The sequence below is a fragment of the Urocitellus parryii genome, chromosome 13 (genome assembly GCF_045843805.1).
Source record: "Urocitellus parryii isolate mUroPar1 chromosome 13, mUroPar1.hap1, whole genome shotgun sequence".
NCBI classification, from domain to species: Eukaryota; Metazoa; Chordata; class Mammalia; order Rodentia; family Sciuridae; genus Urocitellus; species Urocitellus parryii.
The window spans coordinates 25,591,930-25,617,107 of NC_135543.1; the positions used below are offsets into that span (position 1 = coordinate 25,591,930).

General features: G+C 33.2%; 1 protein-coding gene across 6 annotated transcripts in view; it reads left to right on the forward strand.

Moving 5' to 3' along the window:
• Positions 1-25,178, forward strand: part of Smad2 (SMAD family member 2) — an 87,285-nt gene that overhangs the window by 31,361 nt on the left and 30,746 nt on the right. For all 6 annotated transcript variants that reach the window (XM_026393773.2, XM_026393771.2, XM_077792171.1 and 3 more), the window contains 3 exons: positions 22,445-22,534; positions 23,578-23,771; positions 24,538-24,672. In XM_026393773.2, coding sequence (XP_026249558.1) covers positions 22,445-22,534; positions 23,578-23,771; positions 24,538-24,672 — 419 coding nt within the window. The remainder of the gene's footprint in view (positions 1-22,444; positions 22,535-23,577; positions 23,772-24,537; positions 24,673-25,178) is intronic.

The window sequence follows — 25,178 nt, forward strand, 5'->3', positions numbered from 1 at the left end:
AAAGGGTTTTTTTTTTTTTTAAATTAAGAAGCTTGTTTATCTCTTTTGATGTGTGTTGGTGTTTTTTAAAATGTAGATTTGTTAGAGTTAATTGTAGTCTGTTTGTCAAAAACTGTTAGCTTGCCCTAAGGTGTAGTCATTCACGTCTATAATTCCAGCTTCTTGCAATGCCAAGGCAAGAGAATCACAAGTTCAAAGCCAGCCTAGGCAACTTAGACCTTGTGTCAAAGTAAATAGGCTGAGGATGGAACTCAGTGGTAGAACACTTGCCTGGCATGTGGGAGGCCTTGCATTCTGGTGATTGAACTGCTTTTCCTCCTTTCCACCCTGTTAATTGCTGTGTCTTACAACTTTTTAATAGAACAGTTATTATTTATTCCTTAACCACTAAATAATATTCTTAAACATAATACATTTTAGATGACATTTAGGCAACTCTTAGAATATAAAAAATGTAGAATATAAAAAACATGGGTAGTGGGAGGGGGGAAAATTTTTTTTTTTATGGGTAAGTTCAAACCTTAGTTTAAATAAAACTATTTTAAATGGATTACCAAAATGGATTTGGTGAAGCTCATTTACTTAAAATTATAAGGTGATAATAAAATTCATTACAATTGTATAAATCTAAAAATATATTCAGTTGGTGAAGAACACAAGAAATCAATTAATGGATTTAAAAAATAACAAGTGTTTTCAGCTAAAATACTTGCTTTGTTGTCTTTTAGTGGTTTCCTCCCTTGTGCCCTCTGCCCCACTAATATTAGGGTGGGATTAAAGTTAGAGCCCAAAGATCTTGCTATTAACTTTAAGCTCCTCCCATTCCCCTCACCTAATTACTCTGCTGCCTCTGGAGGTTTGGAAGCTGTAGTTAGATGTATATCACTACTGCTTCCTTCCTGCCATTGTGTTTGGTGACACAAAGCATTTCAGTGGTAGAACTTAGCCTGTGTAAGGTGCAATGGACTCAATAATAACATAAGGTTTCATGAAGCTTTTCCATTTCAGTATTTTTAAGACTGAGGAAAAGGGAGACAACTTAGTTATAAAATCAGAATGGTAGTTGATATTTAGTAAAGAATCAGACATAAGAAAAAAAAGGCTTTCAAAACATATTAGTTACAATAATGCAAAATCAAAACTTGTTAGGGATGGAGTTGTATAAAAATTTAAAGCACGTTACTCTGGGGCCTAAATACAGTTTTATAATTACTGTACATTATAGAAATATAGAATTTATCATTTTCATAAACTATTACAGGGGCTTTCCTAAGGTGATGCTTTGAGCATGTAGTCACACTTTTTATCTCTTATCTTAAGGATGTCAGACAATTGGTCAACGATTTCTGATATTCTTTCAGTATTGTATACAATAGCAAATTATTACCAAACAAACTCTTCACCCAATCCTGACCCTTAGTTTTCTTAACTAATAATAAGGAAAACTTAGCCCAATTCATTTTATACCACGGTTAAACAAGAATAGTAAAAGAAAAATTTCTACCAATCTCACTTGTATAAATAGATGCAAAAGTTATAACTGTCAGAAGCTGTGATTTAGTGGTTTATGAAAAAACCAAAAACATAACTAGGTGAAGTTTATTGCCAGCTTTCAAAGTTGATTCAACTGCAAGAAATCTATTAATATAAGGTGCTGTATTCATATTTTAGAACATAATGATCTTGAATCTAGAAGGTTTTAATTCATTATTCATGTTAAAAATCAGAAATAGGAATTTTCTTAGTTTGATAAAGATACGTCTAAAAATATTACTCTTAATCATGGAACTTGAGTGAGAAATATGCCAAATTGTTAATAGTGGTTATTTATGGATGACCTCAAAAAGTGATAACCTATAGTTTTCCCCTAATATTTATATGTAAAAGCATGTCTTGTTTTAATTCCAGCACAATTAAATTTTTATATAGAATTAGGGGCATTTTGATTTTTGTCAACTTAAGATAAAGGTTTTTACTTCTTGTATTCTTTGAAGTCAGTTTTTCTGTTAAAGGACAATTCTGTTTCCATTTTCTTAGTGTCCTTTTAAAAAATACGTTTGAGTATTTTTGCCTTCAAAAATTATTTACTTAAAAACATAAAATGGTGTGTGTACATGACGGGAAAATCAGCCACAGAAGATACAGTAGGAAAATAAGTATTGTTCTTATCCCTGTTCTCTTGTCACCCAGTTTTTTCTTCTCAGTCATAGCTAGCTTGTAGTATTACTGATGTCTCATGTGCCCTTCCAGGATGATTTTTTTAAAAATATTTTTTAGTTGCTAATAGATCTTTATTTTTTTAATATGTGGTGCTGAGAATCAAACCCAAACTAGGAACACACAAACTAGGAAGTGCGCTACCACTGAGCCACAGCCCCAGCCCCCAGGATGATTCTTTTTAATGCTGTCGTTGACATTTGGATGTTGTTTTGTGTCTCCTAAACTTCAAAACTGCATGATTATAGTAACTTTATGCAGATAGACAACTTTTTTATTTCTGACTTTATATTTTTATCCTTTTACTTAGCAAGATAAAAAGAAATAGTTACAGAGAATTTTTTTTTGAACTTAAACTATGATATTCTTCAGATTCTCTTAAGCTAGTTTTCATTTTGAAAAGAGGTTCATTCTGTCTCCCTGTCTTTCATGCATAGATGTGGGGTGTGAGTGTGTGTATGTGTGTGTGTGTGTGTGTGTGTGTGTGTGAGAGAGAGAGAGAGAGAGAGAGAGAGAGAGAATGAGAATATACATATATGGAGAGTTAATGATGGGGAAAGCTTGGAATCTGAAATTTGAAAATCTACTTTGAGTCAGCTTCCTCAGTACTGATGAGTAGATCCTAGGGATGTGGCTGAACTACTTACCATTTCCTCATATGTACAAGGCAGTGTTATATGAGTACTTGCACAGTACTACTTTTAGGTCCATTGAAATAATGCAAATCACATTTATAAGCTATAAAGCAGTGTCACCATGAATAGACTATTTGAAATATTCATAGATGATTCATGTCTTCATTTTCCTTTCATTTTTCCCAAGAGAATGCATGTTAACTTGTAGGCATTAAATTGTATTGTCTACCTTGCTTTAGAACAAGTTTCTGCCAGGCAGCATTGTGTTATGCATAATTGGGTTTATTCAGATATAGAACATTTACTTACAGAGTCAGCAATGAAACTTCATAAATGCAGATCAGAACTTTGAGGTTTGAGTAATGGATACCTTTTATTACCTTGGCATCCAATTTGTCATGTTCTGTATGCTTTGTAAGTGGGGAAAACACGTCTGATTAGGTCAGGAGTCCTTTGAAAGGCACTTTGAGACCCTTGACCTTTATGTGGTATCTACATTTATAGTTATTAGGCTCTTTGAGGTGGGTCCTGCTCCAGGAGCCTGGTATTCAAACCTATTTTGTGTGTATGTTACATTCTTACAAGGAACATTTTTCTCACTCACCTTGTTGGTAAAAATACCTACCTGCCTAGGATCTTTGTTTCTTTATAAAATTACTGATTTATACCCACATTATACAATCTCTCTAATTTTAATTTTGAACACCTGATGTAAAATGTTACGTCTTTACTTTTCTTGTTCCGTTAATTTAATGCCCTGGCTTTGGGGAAGATAACTCAACCTACCTAAAATAAGAGTCACAACCAGTTTTTGTTTTCTCAGTATCTTCAATCTGTTTCCATCTTTGACTGGGACCATTACAACTTGCCCACACCATTCCTATGTGACTGTATTCTGGACAACATTTAACCATGCTGTTTACTCCTTCCCATCTCATAATGAAGTATTTCCAGGCTCTTGTGGTCTGACATGAACCACTGACAACACCAGTAATTGTACCAGCATTCACAGCCCCTGAAGTAGTACCATACGTGGATGTAGAGAGGTGACGTAATAGTAAAATATTAATTTGGGATATCCTACAATCTTTAAATTTCCTCATGTTCTTGGCCTAAAATTAAAATGTCTCTTTTGCTCTGTTCTATGAATTCCTTTCCCCCCCCTCTTTAAATATGGGTATTTTCTGTTGACCTACCTTTAAGTATATGGTTCATATATTTGTTGACCTGTCTTTGAATATATTGATTCTTTGTACTTTATCCAGTCTGCTGTCAAATCCACTTAGTAAGTCCTTAAATTCAGATTTTTTTTTCAATTTTAGTTTGTTTCTCTGATACAGATTCTAGATCTCTCTTAATTCTCTGTCCATTTTGTCTACTTTCCTGGATTTTCTTTAGTATATTTGTGGTAATTACTGTTTAGTCTGTGTGTCAACTGTAATAATCTGCATTATTTTTGGTCTACTTCTGTTATTATTGGTTCCTTCTTTTGATTATCAGTTATATTTTCCTTCCTCTTCATATGTCAGTTTGAGTGAATGCTGTATATTGCATACAGTATATAAAGCTCACATATAAAGGGATGATAAATGCTGCAATTGATGCTTTTGCAAGAGTCTTTGGTCACCTTAATCTAATCAGGGATTGAATTGGGGTGAGGCTGGGTTACCATTTTAATTTGACTGTTAACACTGGCTTATGCCTCTTCTGCAAACAGTGCTCTTATTGGATTTTGGTTGAAAACCTGGCAGATTAACACCTAATTCCTCAAACACTGGGGAAATATACTATTACCCTTTTCATAGTTTGAGTTTGACTCTATAGCCTTACCTTTGAAATCTGATAAACATCTTGAAGAGGGAGAGACTCATGTGATTGTCAGTGGTTCTATTGTGTTCTTTTCCTCAGTGGGTTTTTTCCTTCCAGACCTCTTGTGATTCTTAGCCTGTACCTAAAATCTGCAAATGACCACAGGGGAGGAAATGGTAGGCGGTTGTTCATTCATCCAGAAACTCTTCTTTCATTTCAGTTATAGTTCATCTGAACTAAACTTGGATTATTTACTGTTGTCTTCATACAGTTTTCTTCTTCTTTTCCACCTGTGTTGGCCTGTTGTGACCTGCTGTGCCTTATCTGGAAATAGAACTGTAACACAATATTAAAATGGGAAGTCCTCTTGGTATTTACTCAGAGACCCCAAATCTGAGAACAGTTGGTTACTTGTAACCTACTTTTAAAAGGAATGGTGAGCCAGGTGCGGTGGTGCACGCCTGTAATCCCAGTGGCTTGGGAGGCTGAGACCGGAGCATCAAGGGTTCAAAGCCAGCCTCAGCAAAAAGCAAGGTGCTAAGCAACTCAGTAAGATGAGACCCTGTCTCTAAATAAAATACAAAATAGGGCTGAGGATATGGTTCAGTGGTTGAGTGCCCCTGAGTTCAATCCCTGCCCCCCACCCCCACCCCCGCCTCCCCAAAAAAGGAATGGTGATTCCTCAGGACTTGGAGAAAGGATTTTCTGAGACAAGCATTGCTGCATTTATCTATCATATTTAGACTGTATAAATAAAATATGAAATCAAGATATGAGGAGAACCCTATAGTGAGAACTTCCTTGAAGAGAGTAGTATATTCATGCCATTTCCCTTTCCTTCATCCAAGTGGAAGGTCTTTGGGAAAACGTCTCAGGTTTGACATGTGTTTTATGAGGTTTGAGAGATTTTACATAGACGAACTGAATTCTGTCTTAAAAAGCAAAAGACCACCTGGAGCCCAGTATCAGTAGAGTGGAAAAAAAGGCATGATGGGGAAGGTTTGCCTTATCAGAGTTTATGGATCAAAGATAAATTATTTCATGTTAGTATGATAGTTGTCTTGAGAGGAACAAGAGGCTGAATCTGGTTTGCAGGTCATATTGATCCAGACAGAGCAGCCTAAGAAGTTACTGCATCTGGAGTGAACTGGAAGGAATCGACATCTGGGCCTTTGACCTCCGAGGTACTCCCTCCCTATGTTCTTGTCATATCAAATCCCCTCTTCCTGCTACGCAGGAACCTAGTTGGGTTTTTTTTTTTTTAACACCTAGAGGGGTAGAGTGGAATGAGTGAAATTAAATGAGACAATAAAATTTTGACTTAGATTAAGCTGAATTTTTAATTTCTGAAGGGAGATTTATTGTAAATAAATATATCTGGATATGACTGGAAAAACCTTCGTGATCTTTTTGAGATTTTTATGCAGAAAGGAAGAAAGCAGTTTCTTGAGAGCTTGTTGGAAAGCAGTGATATGGGACAGCGGAGGCAGAGAATGCTTTGGGCCCAGCTTGCTTCGTGTGTTGTCTACGTACTCCTTTTGAAAATTTAGGATTTCAAATTTAGTGACTGCTAGAGACAGGGAGAATGTATTAGGGGAATGGAGGGATGTGGTGTGCACCTGCCTGAAATCTATGCTGTTTTATAAAACAAAACCGTTTTTTCCTTAACCCAGAATATTTGACTATGATTACCTGTTATCCAGTGGTGGCTTATTTTCAAAAAGACTATTTTAAACTAGAATTTTCTTCCATTGCTATCATTTTCCCTCCTGAAAGTGTTAGGTTAGTCTTTATTCTCAAAATCCAGCCTGACTTTTAGCTCTGCCTTTGGGTTATTACAGGAAGCACTGTGAAATGGTTATCTTGAGGTTCTTAGGAAGCTTTGCTCATTAATAATGCTTAAATTAGATCTGAAAAAGGTAAGGTTTCTGATTAAATTCCCCACCTAATCTTTTTTAAGAACTTTTTTTTTTTTTAATCTTTATGGCTTTATTTGTATGTAAGAGAATAAAATTTCTCTAGTTTGCTAGGCCTGTAGGGAGCAGGGGTTGTGAAGGAAGGTTATTTTTCTGTTGATGATATGAAAGTCTGGAATTGTATACTGAACAGAAATTTATAATGAAAAATAATTTAAGTAATTTAAAAAGGGGTTTTACTCATGTGTGTTAGTGTATGTACATTATATGTAATTTATGAAATTTCTATTTGTAAAAGCATTTTGTTTATTTCAAGGCACTATACAAGTTAGTTTTTATTTTGTGGGGTGCTAAATTAAAAAATTATTTTCATATTATAAAACCATTTCTTTACAACCAAAATCAAGCATTACAAAAGTGTATAACTTAAAATGTTGAAGGACTGGTGATGTAGTTCATTGGTAGAGCACTTGCTTAGCATATATGAGGCCTTGGTTCACATCATAGCACTTAAAGAAAAAAATAAATAAACCTTTGAATTTTATAGGATCCCATTCTATATTAAAATCCTCATTTTGTATTTTATGTATATTCCAGATTTTTATGCATTTCTATCAGGATTTTTGTCATTTAGGATGCTATTTTTTAATTGTTAAAATATATATATGAAAATAAGTTTAGAAATCCACAAGCTATATTATTAAATAAATGTCTTTGATTCTTTTTCAGTGTTAGCTTTTTTTTTTCTTAAAGTAAAAATTACTATTTTTCGCAAGTCTTACCAACCACTTTTAGAATTGATATTTTAATATTTTGAATGCAGGGAGTGTTTTATGTTCATGGAATATATTTGTTGAGTTGATAAAAATATTTAGCAGGATCTCAGGTAGTGTTTTCAATGTAACATGTGAAGGTAGAGGTGAAAATTACCAGGAAAGGTTTTTGTAATCATCCCTCATGAACCCATTCTCCTTCTGTGAAGGACTGTGTCCAAACCAAAGAGGAGTATGAGAGGACTGTGACTGGAAGTTTTCTCCCCTGTTTTAATTTGGAATAGGTGCCACCCACTAACTTATGCAAAGAAATATTCTTTTATGAGACAATACCTCTTATAGTGAAATCTTTAGTTTTTATAATTAAGCATATTTCATAAATGTTTTACATATCTGGTATACTAGACCAATATCATTGTTTTAGTTTTGACTTTCTGTGTTTATGTTTGCCTTTTCTTTTTAGAAGCTACACAACGGATAGAACAGTATTAGTACTTAAGAATGCACCCTCTGTTCCTGCCTGTTGCTAGCTGTATGACCTTAAACATGTTACTTTATCTCCGTGCTTCTAGTACCTCATGTATCAGATGAGGATTATAATGCCTGATTCATGGGATTGTCGGTAGATGAAATGATTTGAAACGTGTGCTTTGGACATTATAAATATTTAGTAATTTTGAACTGTATGTGGGAAGGACTCCTCCTACCCTCAAGATTTAATTTTGGTGGGAGACTGAAGTTGCCATCCACACATGCACTGAGAGTTCAGAAAAGGTTCATTAATCACATAATAAGGCTTTCTGGGAAGAGCAGGACAGGCTCCCAAGTTGTTCCAAATATGAATTGAGGGATCAGTAATAGAAACAGTGGCTTGGGTTGGATGTCAATTAGGGAATGGAGTTGGAGGCCGGGTTACTGTTCTTGCACTTGTACATGTGCCAAGGCTTACCAGGACCAGAGGTAATGCCTTCCTTTTCTTATTAACTTGCCCAAATTTGAGGCAGAAGAGGGAATGGTTTAATTTGAAAGCTATCAGCAATCATATATCAAAAATATAGTGAGATTTCTTGTTAAATTGAAGCAGAATAAATAGAAAGAAAACCACACTTACTTAGTTAATGAAGAGAAAATCTTAGAGCAGCCAGTACAGAATGACATGTAACCTATAGAAGAACAAAGAAATGATTGACTTGTGGCTTCATCAAAAGAAGTGAAGCCAGAAGATTGTAGAATGACATCTCTAAAATGCTGACTTGGAAAAGTCATCACAATAAATGTGTATCTACTTAATTAAAGATCTTCAGAATACATGCAGTGAAACTTGGTACAGTTAATGGGATACAATCTCAAATTCATGTTCAAGTTAGAGAGTTCAGTTAGACCTCCCCTCTTAAAAAAATTAATACAGACATAGAAGTTATAAGTTAACATTATTAACCATTCATTTGATATTTATGGAATACTAAGCAGACACAATCTTTTTAAGTGTTCATGGTAAACTCACCAAGAAAGACTTAATGAGGCACAAATCTTAAGTTTTAGATCCAAGTGCACTGAGTATGTTCTCTGCCAACAATAGAGTGAAATTAGAAATTAATGTCAATAGACATAGGTAAAGAGTTGGAAATTAACACAGTTGTTTGACTCATGGTATTTAGGAAGAAAATCACGAAGGAAATTGGAGTACATTTCAAACTAAGTGATAATGAAAATAAAACATATCAAACGTGCAATGCAACTAAAACAGTGATGAACAAGAAATTTACACCTTTAAAAATTTTACTAGAAAAGAAAAAAGTTTACCTAAGATTTCATGTAAGTAACTTGGGGAAAAGAAGTGAAAAGTAGAAGGAAGAAAAAACAAAAGTAATAGCAAAAATAGTGAACAGATGAGAGACAGAATAATTAACAAAGCCAAAATTCTGTTTGTGATGGCATAATTATTTATATAGGTTCTTTGGGAAGATAAACTCAATTAGATTGATCAAGAAAAACAAAGCAAAAGAGCCCTCAAGCACAAATTACCTGTATCAGCCATGAAGGAAGGGTTTTCACGCTGGGTCCTATAGGCATTAAAAGGATGACAAGTTATTTATAAATATCTGTAAATCATGAAATTTGATGACTACATGTAATGATAAAATTATGTGGCTAAACTAGTGTATGCAAGAAGAAGTGGAAAATCTGTATGGCCTTATAAGAGTTAAAGAAGTGAATTATTAATCAGAATCTTTCCCGCAAAGAAAATTTTAGGCCCAAGCATTTTTATTGATAGATTCAGACATTTGAGGGACTGGGGTCAGAACTCAGTGGTAGAGCATTTGCTTAGCATATGTGAGGTCCTGGGTTCAATCCCCAACACTACCAAAAAAAAAAAAAAAAAAAAAAAAAAAAAGATTTGCTCTACTAAAGATAGATACACAGGCACATATCTCCTGGATGTTGGTGCCTTGTCTGTAGTCTTCAGCTACTTCAGGAGGCTGAGGCAGCCATGAGCCCCAGGACTTGGAGGCCTGCCTGATGAACGTATAGACCCCATCTCAAATGAAAACAAAAGCAAACAAAACAGACAGTTAAAAAGAAATGCCAGCAGTCACATAGAAGTTCAGGGAAAAATGAAAGCTGTTTTATGAGGTCAAAATAGCCTGATAGCAAAACTTGACAATGATGGCTTTAAAAGAAGAAAAATCACAGTTTAATATTTGTCATGAATATAGATGAAAAATTGTTAAAATATGCTCTAGTGATGTACAAAAAGAGAAGTACATTATGATTGGGGTTTATCCCAACAATGCAGTTAGTTTATAACTTTTAAAAATTAATTTAACAAATTGGATTAGTGGAGAAAAACCATGAGAGCACCATACAATTTGAGAAAATTCCACATCCATTCGTGATAAACTCTGCAAATGTGATACGTTCAGACTTCCTCCTCTGACAAAAGGATAAAAAAAAAAAACCAACAAATAAGAGTATACTTACCTAAAAAAATACCATCTTTTCCCTAAGAATAAGAAATAAGATAAGGATTCACTCTCTTGTCTTTAGTTCATTATTATAGTGTAGGACTTAACTAGTACAGTAAGTGAAGAAAATAAAATGTAGAAAGCATAAAGATCTGAAAGAATCTATCAAAATTCTGTTTGTGATGACATGATTATTTATGTAGGAAATCCTAAGGAATCTATTAATACAACCACTAAAGCAAATGAGCAAATTTAGAAAGACCATACTTTACAGGTTAAATGTCTGAAAGTCAATACTATTTTTATTAGTACTAGCAAACAAATGGAAGCAATACTGAGAAAACATTTCTAGGAATAGTAGCATTAATACAGCTAAAATATCTAGGAATAAACCTTTTTTTAAATACTCAAAATCTCTATATGAAATCCCAAACCCTTGCTAAAAGAAATTTAAGACAAAACTAAGAGGGAGTTCTGATTTTTGTACAGATAGGCATCTTTTCACCAAACTGATACTCAGATAACAAACTGCACTAAGTTTAAAAGGCATAAGGTACAAGAAATAAAAATAGCATATTTTAGAGGGATTTGACAACTAGAAGAAGGGAATGGCATGGTGGATTTTGTTTTTATGGCTTTTATCCAAAGTGTCCCTGGTAACTGAAAGTTCAGTTCAAAACCCACTGACATTCTGCCCTGAGGAACCAGAGGTCACAGTTTGGGATAACCACAGCTACTGAACAGTAAGAGAATTTCAGTCAAGAGAGAGCTACAGAAGGAGAGTCCTAGATTCTACTTAGAAATTTTGGAATCACTGGCTGACCTCTAAACTCCCTGGTTTGGGGTAAACTTAGGATAGCCCTACTAAGACTGATTCAAAAAAACTGGTTTAAATTACCCAAACACAAGTTTGTGATTTGAGTCCTACTAAGCTAATTGCTAATTTAAGCCAAAAATCAAAACATTGTAAGAATTTAACAAAAGCCCTTTATCACAAAATTCACAAGGTCAATTACTCAGCCAGCATATGAAGAAAAATGAAAATATGATCCTTTCTTAGAAGGAGGTCAGTGGAGAACCAACCATGATACAACCCACATGTTGAAACTATCAGACAAAAAATTGGCAAAACGATACATAATTTTTGTGAGTTGGGAAACTCAGTAGGTTAGAGTGTTAAATACCTGACTTCAAGACATCCAGTGTGATACTGGCATTAAAACAAGTAGATATATGACATAAAATAGACAAAACTTACATGGATATTTAATTTTTTTCAACAGAGATGTAGGGAAAGGTTTGAACAAAGAGTACTAGAATAGTTGGATATCTGTAAGGAATGATCCTGTCCCCACCAGTCCAAAGAATTCATTCCAGATGGATCAGTTCTCATGCAGAAGCTAGAACTATAAAGCTTGTGTAAGAAAATACAGTAAGGAAATGGAGAAGTGTGCAGTAGTATTAGCTATCAGGAAAATGCAAATTGAAACCACATGGAAATAGCACTGCATAACCCCTAGAATCTAGTTAAATGGACTGATTACATCAAATGCTGGTAAGATGTTGACAAAGTAGGAGTTCTTGCATAGTGAGGGAGGGAATATAAAAAGTGCTTCCACTCTGGAGAAAGATCTGGTTGCTTATTTTAACACAAAACAGGCTTCTACCCGGTGTCTCAAGAATTTTACTTAGAATACAGATATTTACCCAAGAGAAATGAAAGCATATGTCCACAAGAAGACATGTATTTATTTGAATATTTATAACAAATTTATTCACTATAGTTATAGCTAACAGGTTAGACGTCCATCAATTGAAGAGTGACTAAACAAATTGTGGTCTGTTCATGTAATGGATAACCATGCACTAAAAGGAATGAACTACTGTGATATACATTAGTATGGATGAATCTCAAACACCATGCCGAGTCAAACAGACTCCAAAGAATATATAGTACATAATTCCATTTATGTGACATTCTACAAGATGCTAAACGTATAGTAAAAAAAAAATCAGGCCAGTGATTACTTTTGCAGATAGATGGCAGGGTGACGAAAAGGGCATGGGTGGTGATGATCTTAACAGGATTGATAGTTACACAGTTTAAACACTTGATATAATTTTAAAAGGTAAGATTTATGTTTCATATTGTAAAACATACCTCAAGAGAACAATGAACTCCAATTAATAGGCACTTTGAAGTGTCTACAATGTTATTTTTAATGTATCAAAACTAAGATTGTTGGATACATAGAGGGAAAGTTCCATGTACAGTAGAGCAAATAAAACAAATATTATAGAATCTTGCTGATGAATATGTGTGCTTTTACATCTTTTACAACTTTTTACAGATGTTTGGAAAGTTTTGAATTGCACAAATGGGCACAAGATACTTATTTCTCTAGCCATCCAGGAAGTTGACATAAATATTTTGAGATGGTTGGAACTTTTTTTGAGCCCCCCCCCCTCAAAAAAAAATGTTCGCTTGATTCTTAGAAATAAACTCTGTGAGGCTTTACTTGGTGTTTTATGATAGAATGGGTTGTTAAAATTCTTACATAGGTCTCTTTTTTTTCATGAATATTGAAGACATTAGAATAAAGGTATTCCTGACACATCTGGACATAGATTTGAACTTTTTTCATTGTGTTATTATTGATTAGGGAGATTCAGCTTTGCATATTCTTTAAAATTCCATTTTGTGTGTTTTCTTGTAAAATTATGTAAGAAGAGTGCTATAGCACCATGTGGTGAGCTCTGTCAAAAGCCAGGTATAGCTCAAGTACTTGGAATCTAGGCTTTCTCTGTTCTATTTTGAACCGTGTTGTGAAACCCCGGCATCCTAGGATGCACATTTGGTGACTGAGTTTGTTTTTGAATGACTGTTTAATAAGGCTGCAGAATAAAGATGGAAAACTTTCTAGAAAGGGTGAAGGTTGAAGCCAGTTAAGGACCCTATTAAACTGTCTCCAGATTTAATTACTGCTAAATTATGCCTTAATTATGAAGGAATGTAAAGCATGCTAGCTGTTGGTGGTAATTCACCTTTTTGAAACAAATTTCCTATCACCTTGCTTTTATATTTATGTTATTTTTATTCAATAATATCCCAAGTTTTCAAGAAATAGTTATTAGTATGAGCAAAACCACAACCTTTTTTTTTTTTTTTTTTTTTGTGGTCCTGGCGATTGAACCCAGGGCCTTGTGCATGCAAGACAAGCACTCTACCAACTAAGCTATATTCCCAACCCCAAACAGCAACTTTTAAGTTGCATTTTAAAATAGTATTTGCAGGTACTTTTTTCTTAATCAGAATTGTCTACATCTTGCAAACAAAACAGAGGGGGAAAAGTGAATTCTGAAGCAAGTAACAGGCTATTTGTTATTATCAATTAAAATTATTGGTTTAATCAAAACAATCATGTTTTCAATGATAAGATAATAAGTAAATAATACTGAAACATTTATAATTAGATACTTTAATGTATTTTATATCTTTGAATAATATTTACATTTCTTAAGAAAATATTTTCACTCTTGTAGAAATTTGATACCATGATTTAAACCTTAATTCTGTACAAGTGTGCCCTAAAGAACTTAAGACTTTTAAGCCAGGGAGAAATAGAACAATCCTGGCTCTTACCAACATTAGCTCTGGATATTTGAGTTATTTAACTGCTCGGGTTTCTTTCCCCTTTTTGAAAATCAGTTATAATGTTAATTCATGTTACAGGGTTGATAATGACTATAAATTAGATTGTGTAAAGTACTTGAGTAATGCTAGTACTTATCAAATGCCTAAATATCAGCAACTTTGGGCAGGTTTTCTGCAGTGAATGAATATTTAATTGTTCACATGTATTCTTTGCTACTTTAACAAGAACAAGGTTGCTCCTGAGACAACTTTCTTGGTGGTGGAGGGAAAGGTAAAAGGCAGTGGAGGTAGGTTTTCTTGTTTTCCATTCACCATCCCAATCTGTAGTGATGATGGCGTACACACAGACACAATGTGTGCAGATGTGAAGACTTCTCTTTATTATAATGATCATCTTTTCATTCCTGAGCTATTTAAAATATAAACTTTAGCCTTGCTAATAATATATAAAAATAAAGGATTATTCAAGTAGGATTAATTATGATATGTATTTGGTTATAGATAGTGTATCAGATTTCAAGAGCTGGAGCCTCAAGTGAAGCTTCTATTATTGATGGCATTCTGCTGATTTATATCCTTTAGTTTGTCTCAGTGTTTAATATGCTTTAATTTTCCCACAGGGGCAGCCTAGATTCTTAACCCCTTTTGGTTTATAGAAGAAACATTTTTGGGCAAGAGGGTCATGAAAAATAATAAATTAGTTAAACAGTGAGGTTTATTACTTTTGAGTTTGGTTAGTTATTGCAGTAAATGATACACACGTGACAAGAGTAATAAAACTATGAATGTTTATCAGATTCTGTGAAATGTACCCTCTTTTGCCCAAAGTCAGGGTTTTCTTGAATTTAGTTCTTATTGCTTCTCTTTTATTTCCCCATAACAAGTATGTGAATAAGTATACATATCCTTAATGTAAAAAGTATATTAATTAACACAGCCATAATCTCTGGCTGACTGACCAGAGTGCAGAATGTTAATGTATAAAGTGTGTTTGTTAGGATGTACTTTGAATATTGTACATAGATTTTGTTTTAACTTCAGTGTTCAAAGATTTTAATTTAAATGAAATATTTAATGTGTTAATTTTACTGAAACTTTTTATATAAGTGTGATTACTAGGGAAATTTGATAAGGACTTCCTCTAGGTTTATAGCCAAGTGATTGGTTTAATCCAGTACTCAACTAATATTTTGTATGCCAAATTATCATTGGTAATTAGTACCTTTGGACTATTAATAGCTGTCCCAGCTTTCTTCACATCTTTTTTTACTCGGTCTCCGTATGTAAGCAAGAAAGTTACATAATTAATAGGGGATAATCTGCCTTTGAGAAATTGTATTGTATACAAAGAACTTTAACTTTGTGTGGGATACTGACATAGGTATGCTTGGTTATTTGTCTACATATTGAAGCAGGGACATCATTGTAATGGTTTATGGTATATTACATCCTATTTTGACATTGTAATAGTCTGTGTTAATTGTATTGGTTATGAGGTCAATTTTTGCAGACTTATTAGTACTTGAGGAGTTTTACCTGTGTCCTGAGGTTAGTTAAATAAACTTAGGAAATATTGAACTGATATATTTGGTATATTGCTAATCATCTTTCCAATCACCATCATTATAATACAAATTTAACTTTTTTTTTGGATATAATGTTGATTTCACATAGCAAGTAGTTTTTTTAGTTTAACATTTAGATCTACTCTTCTCTCTCTGTAGTACTTGTAAGTAGCTTGCTGTTGTACAGGTTCATGCTTTTCACAGTTTGAGTACTGTAAAGACATTTCTTGTGGACTTCCCTTACTATTGTTTAAATGTATAAAAATATAATGTAGTAGGAACTTATGCATATTAAAAGACTAATTTATACTCAGTTATGTAGCCACCAAAATTCTAACAATTTGCTGAATGATATGTACTGCTTACATAGCTTGCAGGAGTAAGACCTATCATATATTTAAAGTCTTAAACATAGCTTGATATGTAATAACTAACTTATAAAGGTAATTGTTATTATATGTTTCATTGGTTCTTAGATGTGCATTTTTCATTTTTGAGATACTGCATATAAATAAAATTGGAAATGACTTTTCTTTTTAAGTGTTAATAAAAAATAATGTGTTTTAAAATAGACAACAGCTTAAGAGTTATTGAATGTGTAAAAGACTTTTTAAATAGTTGTTTAATCAGTGCTACTTCTAAAATTTTCCTGCACTTGTTTCTTTTAATATATATAAAATATATATATTTATGTATATTTTAGTAATTAGCCATAACAGAATTTACAACTATTAACAAACTGGAAAGCTGAGAGATCCATTCCCCACCCAACAATGAATTTCAAATGTTATGATTTTAGTGTGACTAGGAATTAATACGATATTTTAGAAACCTTTCCTTATCAATTCATAGAGAACCTTCTTTATCATATGTTAAATTACCATGAAATTTATTTAATGTTGGTACTTTCTATTCTGTTTTTTTTTTTTCCCATTCTTTGAGTTCTTTTGTGCTCATCTCCCTGTGGTGGTAAAATCTTCATATGATAAAGTACCCATATCAGGTGTCCAATTGAATTAGATTTGATATTGCATATGCCAGTATGTAATAGAACTTTTCAGTTACCTAGAAAATTCTTTCATATTCTTTCTCAGTGGTTTTGATTGCAACCAGTGTTTCTTTTCTTTTCTTCATTTTCAATGTTTTACCCCTTGTAGAGTTTCATGTCAAAGAATCACTCATTATTTAGTCTGTTTTCAGATTCTTTTGATCAACAGAATGTTTCTGAGATTCATCAGTGTATCAGTAGTTCCTTTTTTTTTGGTATCAGGGATTGAACTCAGGGGTACTCGACCACTGAGCCATTTCCCCAGCCATTTTGTATTTTATTTAGAGAAAGGTCTCCCTGAGTTGCTTAGCACCTCACTGTTGCTGAGGCTGGCTTTGAACTTGTGATCCTCCTGATCCAGCCTTCATCTACTTTGAAACTTTGGTTTTTAGATACATGCAAGATAATTAATGTCATTTGATGAATTGACTCTTTTATGAAATGTATTTTTATCTCTTGTAATAGTCTTGAATTGTTATTATTTCTGATAGTAGAATATCATCTGCTTTATTAAACTTAATGCTTTTATGGATGATTTCTTATGTATTTGGTTTCTGTCTTTATTTAAATTGCATATTTTGTGGACATTTTGCATCTTGTGTTCATTCTGACATTTCTTTTATTGGAGCATGTGGTGTATTTAATGTTACTATTGCTGTGATTGGATTTAAGTCTATCATTTTACTGTTTGTTTTCTATTACCATCTGTTTGTTGTTTTCCCTTTTCTTTCCTTCCTTTTTGTGAGTTATTTTTTAATATTTCATTTTTTATTTCTAATGTGGCTTTTAATAAATGTCTCTGGCTTTTAAATATTAGGGGTTTTTTGATCACAGTATGAGTCCTTAGTTTTGTAACAATATAGTTACATTTAACACCATCTGTTGATTGCGCTTAAGCAACAGGAGGTATTAAAAGTAACTATACTGTTAGAAAACATACTTTTTGAGTTATTATTTTGCTATAAGCTGTCATCTCCGGTTTATAGAAATAAAGAGAAAAGGACATCACCTTTTATATTTACCCGTATTCTTTTTTTAATATATATATTTTTTAGATGTTGATAGACTTTTATTTTAATTATTTATATGCGGTGCTGAGAATCGAACCCATTGCCCTACACATGCCAGGTGAGTGCGCTACCTCTGAGCCATAGCCCCAGCCCCATACCCATATTCTTAATACTTTCCAATTCTTCTAATTTTTTTTCCCCATGATTTTGAGTTTCCATCAGTTGTCATTTCTTTTCATGCTGAAGAATTTTCCTTTAGCATTTCTGTTGTGCACAGACTGATAGAAACAAGTTTTTTCAGGTTTTGTTCATCTCAACACTTCTTGCTTTGACTTTTTAAAAAAATTTATTTATTTTAGTCGTTGGTGGACATTTATTTTATATAGTGTCCTGAGAATCGAACCCAGTACCTCACACATGCTAGGCAAGTGCTCTTCCACTGAGCCACAACTTCAGCCCCACTTTGACTTATTTTAAGGATACTCTTGTCAGTTATGAACTTTTAGGTTGATAGTTTTTTTTTCTTTCAGTTTCTTGTGGGTGTTCCATTGTCTCCTAACTTCCATTGTTTCTGATGATAAATAGTTGGTGTTTATGCCTCTACATGTAATGCATTGTTCTCTCCTGGCTCTTGCTAAAGATAAAGCAGACATGATTTAAAGAGAGTAAGATGGATTTTATTTAGTAACCACTACAGTGGGGGAAGAGTTGAGTCCAGTGCTGATTTACATAGAGTTGACTAGGCATTGTAGGGAAAAGGAGGGAGTGGGGAAGGGGCAGTGAGCTGTTGTTAACTCAGGCACAGTTAGGGAAGTGAAAATTATAAAAGGCAATAAGAGGGCTATTTAATGAGAATATGATTAGACTTATATGTTACTAAGATTATTCATTTTGCTAATCAGACATTGTTTTCTGATTAGGTAATTTTAAACTAACATTTATTGAATTTAAATTCATAGAGGACTTCCTGATCATCACGTATCAGAAAAATGGCTTTCAGGTCCATGAGGAATAATTCTAGTAATTTGTTGGAAATAAAATCTCTCTCAAAGAGATGAGAAGGATTTACAGTATAAATATTCTTAAGGAGGGGAAACTGTTTGCCTGTCATCAAGTGTTAGGTGGAATAAGTGATAAGTTTTCTTGACAGCCTTGATCCTTTACTGACAGGAACTCTAAGTGGGATTGGATTGCTCCAAGGACGTCTTAGGCTGCTAGAAACCATGCTAAAAATTGGTCAGATCTCTTAGTTGGAGGGATTGAATAGAGTTATTTTTGCCAAGAGTTTTTGCATCTCACTGCTTCAACAGTTTTGTATTTAGGAGTTTGATAAATGATGTACCTGACTATATAATTCTTCTTTTTAAACTCCTTGGTGTTCATTGAGCTTCTTGGGTGTATAAATTTAGTGTTTTTACTAACAGTGACAATTTTTTTCTGGCTATTTTTTTCAAATATTTTTTTCTGACTTATTCTTTTTCTGAAGCTGTATTACTGAAATTCCATTTTGCTTATCAGTCTTATTTTAGTTCTTTTTAGGTAATTTCTAATAATCTAACTTAAGATTTACTTAATTGTCTCCTAATCATGAGGTTGATTTTTTAATTTCCCATTTTATAATACCCAGTTTTAATATTTCTATTTGATTTATTTTTCTATTTTTATTATGCAAAGATTCACAATCTGATTTACATAGAGGTGACTAGGCATTAAAGGGAGAACAAGGGAGTTAGGGAGTCCCTGCACATATTTATTATAATTTCTGAAAAATTCTTGTTCATCTTGGGATCTGCTTCTGTCGACTTTTAAATTTTGATTAGGGGTAACATTCTTCTATTTCTTCATGTTTAGTTATTCTTGGTTGTTGTTGTTAGTTTTTCATTGTTGTGATCAGAATACCTACTAAGAACCACGAGCAGAGAAAAGATTTATTTTAGCTCAAGATTTTAGTTTGTGGTCAGCCTCCAGCATTGTGGGCCAGAAGTGAGGTGTAACATCAAGGCAGAAGGGCACAGTAGAGGCAGATAGGGAGAGAAGGATTGGGGTAAGGTGAGAAACTCTCCCAGGGCATGCCCCAGTGACCTCCTCCTTCCAAGTCCCCCCCCCCCAAGTAGTCCATTCAGCCATTAATGGATTAATTCATTGATGAGGTCAGAGTTCTCATGATCCAATTACTTTTCCACCTCTGAACTTATGAGACTGGGGGATATTCTAGATCCAAACTCTGACAATCAATACTGGATATTTGAGTGAAACATTGTTGACTCTGAATTCTGTTCTCTTTTGTTCTCACAAGTTGTTTGAGATGATCTCAAAATCTAAATGGTTTTCCTCTGATGTAGGCCACAGCTAAAATTTCCATTCTTTCAGCCTTCCAAGTGCTGGCTTCAGCACAGCCCCATAAACTATCTGTATGTATAGTGTAGGGCAATTCACAGTTTGATGTTTTTCTCCCTGTGCGTTCTTAACAGAAAAACTCCAGGTTTTTCTGATGTTCTAGCTGCCCTGTCTTAACTCCAGCTGGAAAGTTCCCTTGGGTACAAAGCCACAGGAGCACAGTTCTCATTTATCACAGTTTTTGTATCCCATAAGTTGATGTCTTATCTCTTCAGATTTTGTCTGTTTCTTGTCTTTTTCCAAAAAAGAGAAATAGTGTTCAAATAGTTGATTATTTGGTTTGGAGTTTATTATTGTTATCTGAAGAAAAGTTAGCCTAATTGAGGCTACTCTACCATTATTGGAAGGAAAACCTCTATTGTTTTATTTGTGTATACTTTTGCTGATTGATACTTCTTTCATTATTGAGAATTTTTAGAATCTGGGAGGGCCATTCTCTCTTTTTTCTGAGAGTGTTCCTGGTTAGTTTTGTTTGTTTTGATGTGTTATATTTGGAATGATATTGTCTGGATCTTGAATTGTTATTTTAATTGAGTTTGCATCAAATATATAAATTTGTTAGACTTGATAACCCTATACTACTATCTTATCTAGGGATGTGTGTATTTTTGTCTTTTCTCAGTGTACTTTTGTGTTTAAAATGTTCCTTTACATAATTTTGACAGTTTCATAATTTATTTTATATGCTTTATAAATATTTTGTTATAAGTTGGATTCTTTTTGAAAATACTTTACCTGATACAAATAAACAGATTTTTACCAACTAGCTAAATGCAAATTTAATATTCTTAGAAATGTCTTCCAATTTTATGAAGGAAGTAATGTGATACATGTTAAAACATTTAAATATACCCTCTGATGGCAGACTGAACGTGGCTGAGTTAGACCTGGGGTCTGAGTCTGTCAGCTTTTAGATTGAGTGCATGTTCTTAACGACTATTATTTTTTGATTTTTTTCAAGGCTTAAATAAAACACAACTTAAGTTCTTCGTGCTCTCTTTTAAGATTCGTGTTCTCATGTCAATTCCGGAGTAACTTGAGTGAAGTATTCTTTTTAGCTCCATAATAACAGAATAGCCTCTGATCTACACTGTTAATCGTTTTCCTTGAATTATTTTCAGCTGTATACTACTATTTCTTCCTTAAACTCAAATGATTAGAATTTAGGTAATTTGGTTGTGACTTAAACTACACTGGGCTGTATATTTTTAGTATATATTTGATAAATAGCTTTTAAATAAAGAAACCATTTATGTCATGGTTTTAAAATTAGTAAAAAATCTTTAGGTGGAAAGGAAATGTCTTTTATAAGTCTGGTAAATTTTGTATCCTTAAAAAAAAGAGAGAGAATCAAAAATGTCTCAAGGCAGTGCAGAAAAATTTCTGAACATCCCTTAATAAACTGTTGAGTAGTATAGGGGCTACATTATAGGAAGGGAGGGCATGGCAGCTCGTGTGTGTTGGCACAGAATATCAGCACATCTCACCTTTGATGTACTTTGAAATGTTGATCCAGTTAGCTTACTAGCAGTGTATAAATTTGGGATTTAATCAGTTGTTTGATTTATTTTTAAGTGCTCTGAAATATACCTTCTGCTTCCTTGAAATTTTGAAGACTTTGTAGTATTTGAGAAATGGAACTAAATTTTAGAAATTTACCTTGTGACTAATTTAAAAAGTACAAATTAGAACCTGAGAGACACAGCAGTCAAATGTTTCTTGGCAAAACTTCCTTTTAAACTTCCCTTCTCCCACAGCTCAGTGGTGGCAGGGAAAATATTAAGAATTATCTCTGGGCTGCTTGTGTTATTTCTTTCTTTAGAAAGAAATGTCGAAAAAAATTTTAAAGTTGTATGCTGTGTTAGAATGACTTCAAAATCTACCTTATTCTTTTTAAATAGTGATAGAGCAGTAATAATTTTCAGTTATACTGTTTATAATTATTGCAATCAAATAACCTGAAAAATCTTAACTGTGGCTAGTATCTTTTAATTGGAATTATTTTCTATTTTAAAAATACCAGTGTTTTGCCAATATCAGTAAATTAAAAAATAATTAACATGTATTTTTTGGTAAACTTTTTTCCAAAAGGTCTGATAAAATGAAGCACTGTTAGTAAGGCCAATGCATAGGTATTAGGTCTTTTATTTTGAGTAAAGGAAATTGGAAAGGATGTGTTATAGGTGTGATGTCATTAAACTAGAGAGCATTGGTGTTCACATTTTAAAAACATAATCATAACTTATCTGGAGTCACATGTTCCATTTTATTGGCTTCCTTCATATAGAAAATATAGTAATGAACACTACTACATGTCTGTGAAAAAGTGAAGCAATGTATATTTTCTGGGTGAAGGAAGTATTCTGTACATTCTCCATGTTTTACATCATGGTATTTTGAATAACCATGCTTCCATGTTCACATCAATTTTTTGTTTTTCAATTTATGCACAGCACTTGCTCTGAAATTTGGGGACTGAGTACACCAAATACGATAGATCAGTGGGATACAACAGGCCTTTACAGCTTCTCTGAACAAACCAGGTGAATATTCTGCCCTCTATGGAATCTTAGACATCTTGTGGGAGGGGGTGTGTTTTGGAAGACCTGTTTGGGTTGCTTAGTATAATTTTGCTTAGGATGTTTCCTTCATGTAAAATAAGGCATAGCATTTAAAATATTATCTGCTTGCCAGTATTAAAAAGATATTAAATGTTTCAGCTAATGTTTTGATCGATGCAATTCTGGTTTTGAATCTTCTTTAAATTATTGTATCCCATAAAGAATAAGAATTTTGATAGCCATATACTCATTTTAGTTCAAGATTAAATTGATCTGTTGTTGGCCTAATTTTTAAGCATATACATGATCAGTTTTTGCTAAATTTCTTGTTACCATCTAAATCTCATCTTTATACTAATACATAGTTATTTAATGAACCCCTTACATCACAATTAACAGTAGGCTAACTTGTTTTTATGTTATCTTTTTAAAATCACCTCATTCTCTTTTTTTAAGTATATTGATATTTTCCATTTCATCTCATATTCATCACCATCTGCATTTATGTGTGAGCTATATAAATATACCTCAGTTATTAAAGCAGTCACAACTGAATAATGAGTTATATTAGTCTGAGTAAGTTGCTGTCACATCATTGTTGGTATTATCATTCTTTTTTGTGACTATTCAGTTACATACAGAATTAATGCCCTTGAAGCATCATTAAATAGAGTTTGATTTATTAAAGGTAGATGTTGATGAAAAGATTTTCAAGTATAACTACATGATATTCTTTTAAAAGATCAGTATTCAGTATTCCCCAAATTGTTAGCCTTTCTTTGGCATTTGAGTCATTGGCGTGGCATATTGTTAGGAAACATCTGCTAGTGCTGCTGCTTACTTTGTCAGATCCATCACAGAGTACACTTTTCTTCCTGGTTCTCACTAAAACTAACTAAGTGGCTGTTGTTCCTTTCTTTATGCTCTTAGTGTATTAATTAGCCCATTTGCCTACACCTATGTTTTGTTTTTGTTAGTTTGTTTTTTAAATATTCCTCCTTCTTTTCCCCCTTGGTTCCCAACAGATCTCTTGATGGTCGCCTTCAAGTTTCTCATCGAAAAGGGTTACCACATGTTATCTATTGCCGGTTATGGCGCTGGCCTGATCTTCACAGTCATCATGAACTCAAGGCAATTGAAAACTGCGAATATGCGTTTAATTTAAAAAAGGATGAAGTATGTGTAAATCCTTACCACTATCAGAGAGTCGAGACACCAGGTAGGAAAATTACAGGGTTTTCCTGGCTTTGAATTAAGTGCCTAAACTTAAGTTTATTTAGGTATTCTTGTGACCCAGGGACATTTTAGGGTAAAAAGTCTAATAATTTATCCTAAATTCAGCATGTTATATATCAGTAGTTAAATTTTTTTTCCCTCAGTTTTTATAGAAAAACATGTTAGGTCTGCCAGTTTCTTGGACTGTTATACTCTTTTGACATCAAAGTACCTATTCAGGAAATCCCACAGATTTTGCCGTTAGAACTGACTTACCTCTGCATTCTGTGCTTCAAGCATTTTACTCTACTTTTGGAAGTACTTTAATGGCAATATTTTTATAAAAGTTACTGAATGAAGTTTGTAGTAAGACTTTATTTCATTGGCTATGTGCTTGAAACTTACTTTAAAAAAAAAACACAACTTTTTTTTTTTTTTTTAAGGAAATTTCTTAAATCTGACTTTATATATCCAAGCAGATCTTTCCTCACCTTTTTCAGTGGAGGTTTGTGAACTTTTTCTGCTGATTTATATTTTGCCCCAAAGTATGAAATAAATGTAAACTTAGAAATTTAAATAGTGGCCTAAATGATAAGTTAAAGCCACACTTAGATTTATCAATTTCTTAGTCACTAATACTAAGTAGGTAGATCCTAACTTTTAAAAATAAGACTGCCTCCTTATCCTTCCTTGTGAAACTTTTAAATAAAGCCATCCATCTCCATGCTTTTGCTTCTTGCCATTAACTTAGATTTCTTTAACTTTTGCAGTTTTGCCTCCGGTGTTAGTGCCACGACACACTGAAATTCTAACAGAATTACCGCCTCTGGATGATTATACCCACTCCATTCCAGAAAACACTAACTTCCCAGCGGGAATTGAGCCACAGAGTAATTATATTCCAGGTATTTTTACCTTCCGAATCTCTTTAAACTTAGATAAAAATTTTGTCATAAGCATTCAGGTATTAATAAATTGTGGTTTCACTTAAAAAATTGTCTAAGGGTTTGGGATATTAAAGTTTGATTTGACAGTGATTGTTTTGCAGAATGTATAAGCTTAGTTTTGTTTGGAGAAAAGTTTTACTTTATATTTAATTTTCTTTTGAGGGGACTTTAATCAAAGCAAAGAAAAGATCTTAGTAAGTTTTTCTTAGTTGTTGAAGCTGAGAGAAATGCAGAATGTAAACAAAATAAGTGGTATAAGAAAAGAGTACTCCTGAACAAATATAACTAAAAAAATTTACCAAATAATCACTTTTTCTTAAATAATTTGATAATTTTTGATGTAAATGTAACTTCCAACCTCCTATTTGGGTTATTTTTCATGGACCTCAGTAGTGATGAAATGAAAAAATTTACATAGTTCTCAAATTCTATTCTAACTCTGGTTAAATTTCTTGTGTGATCTC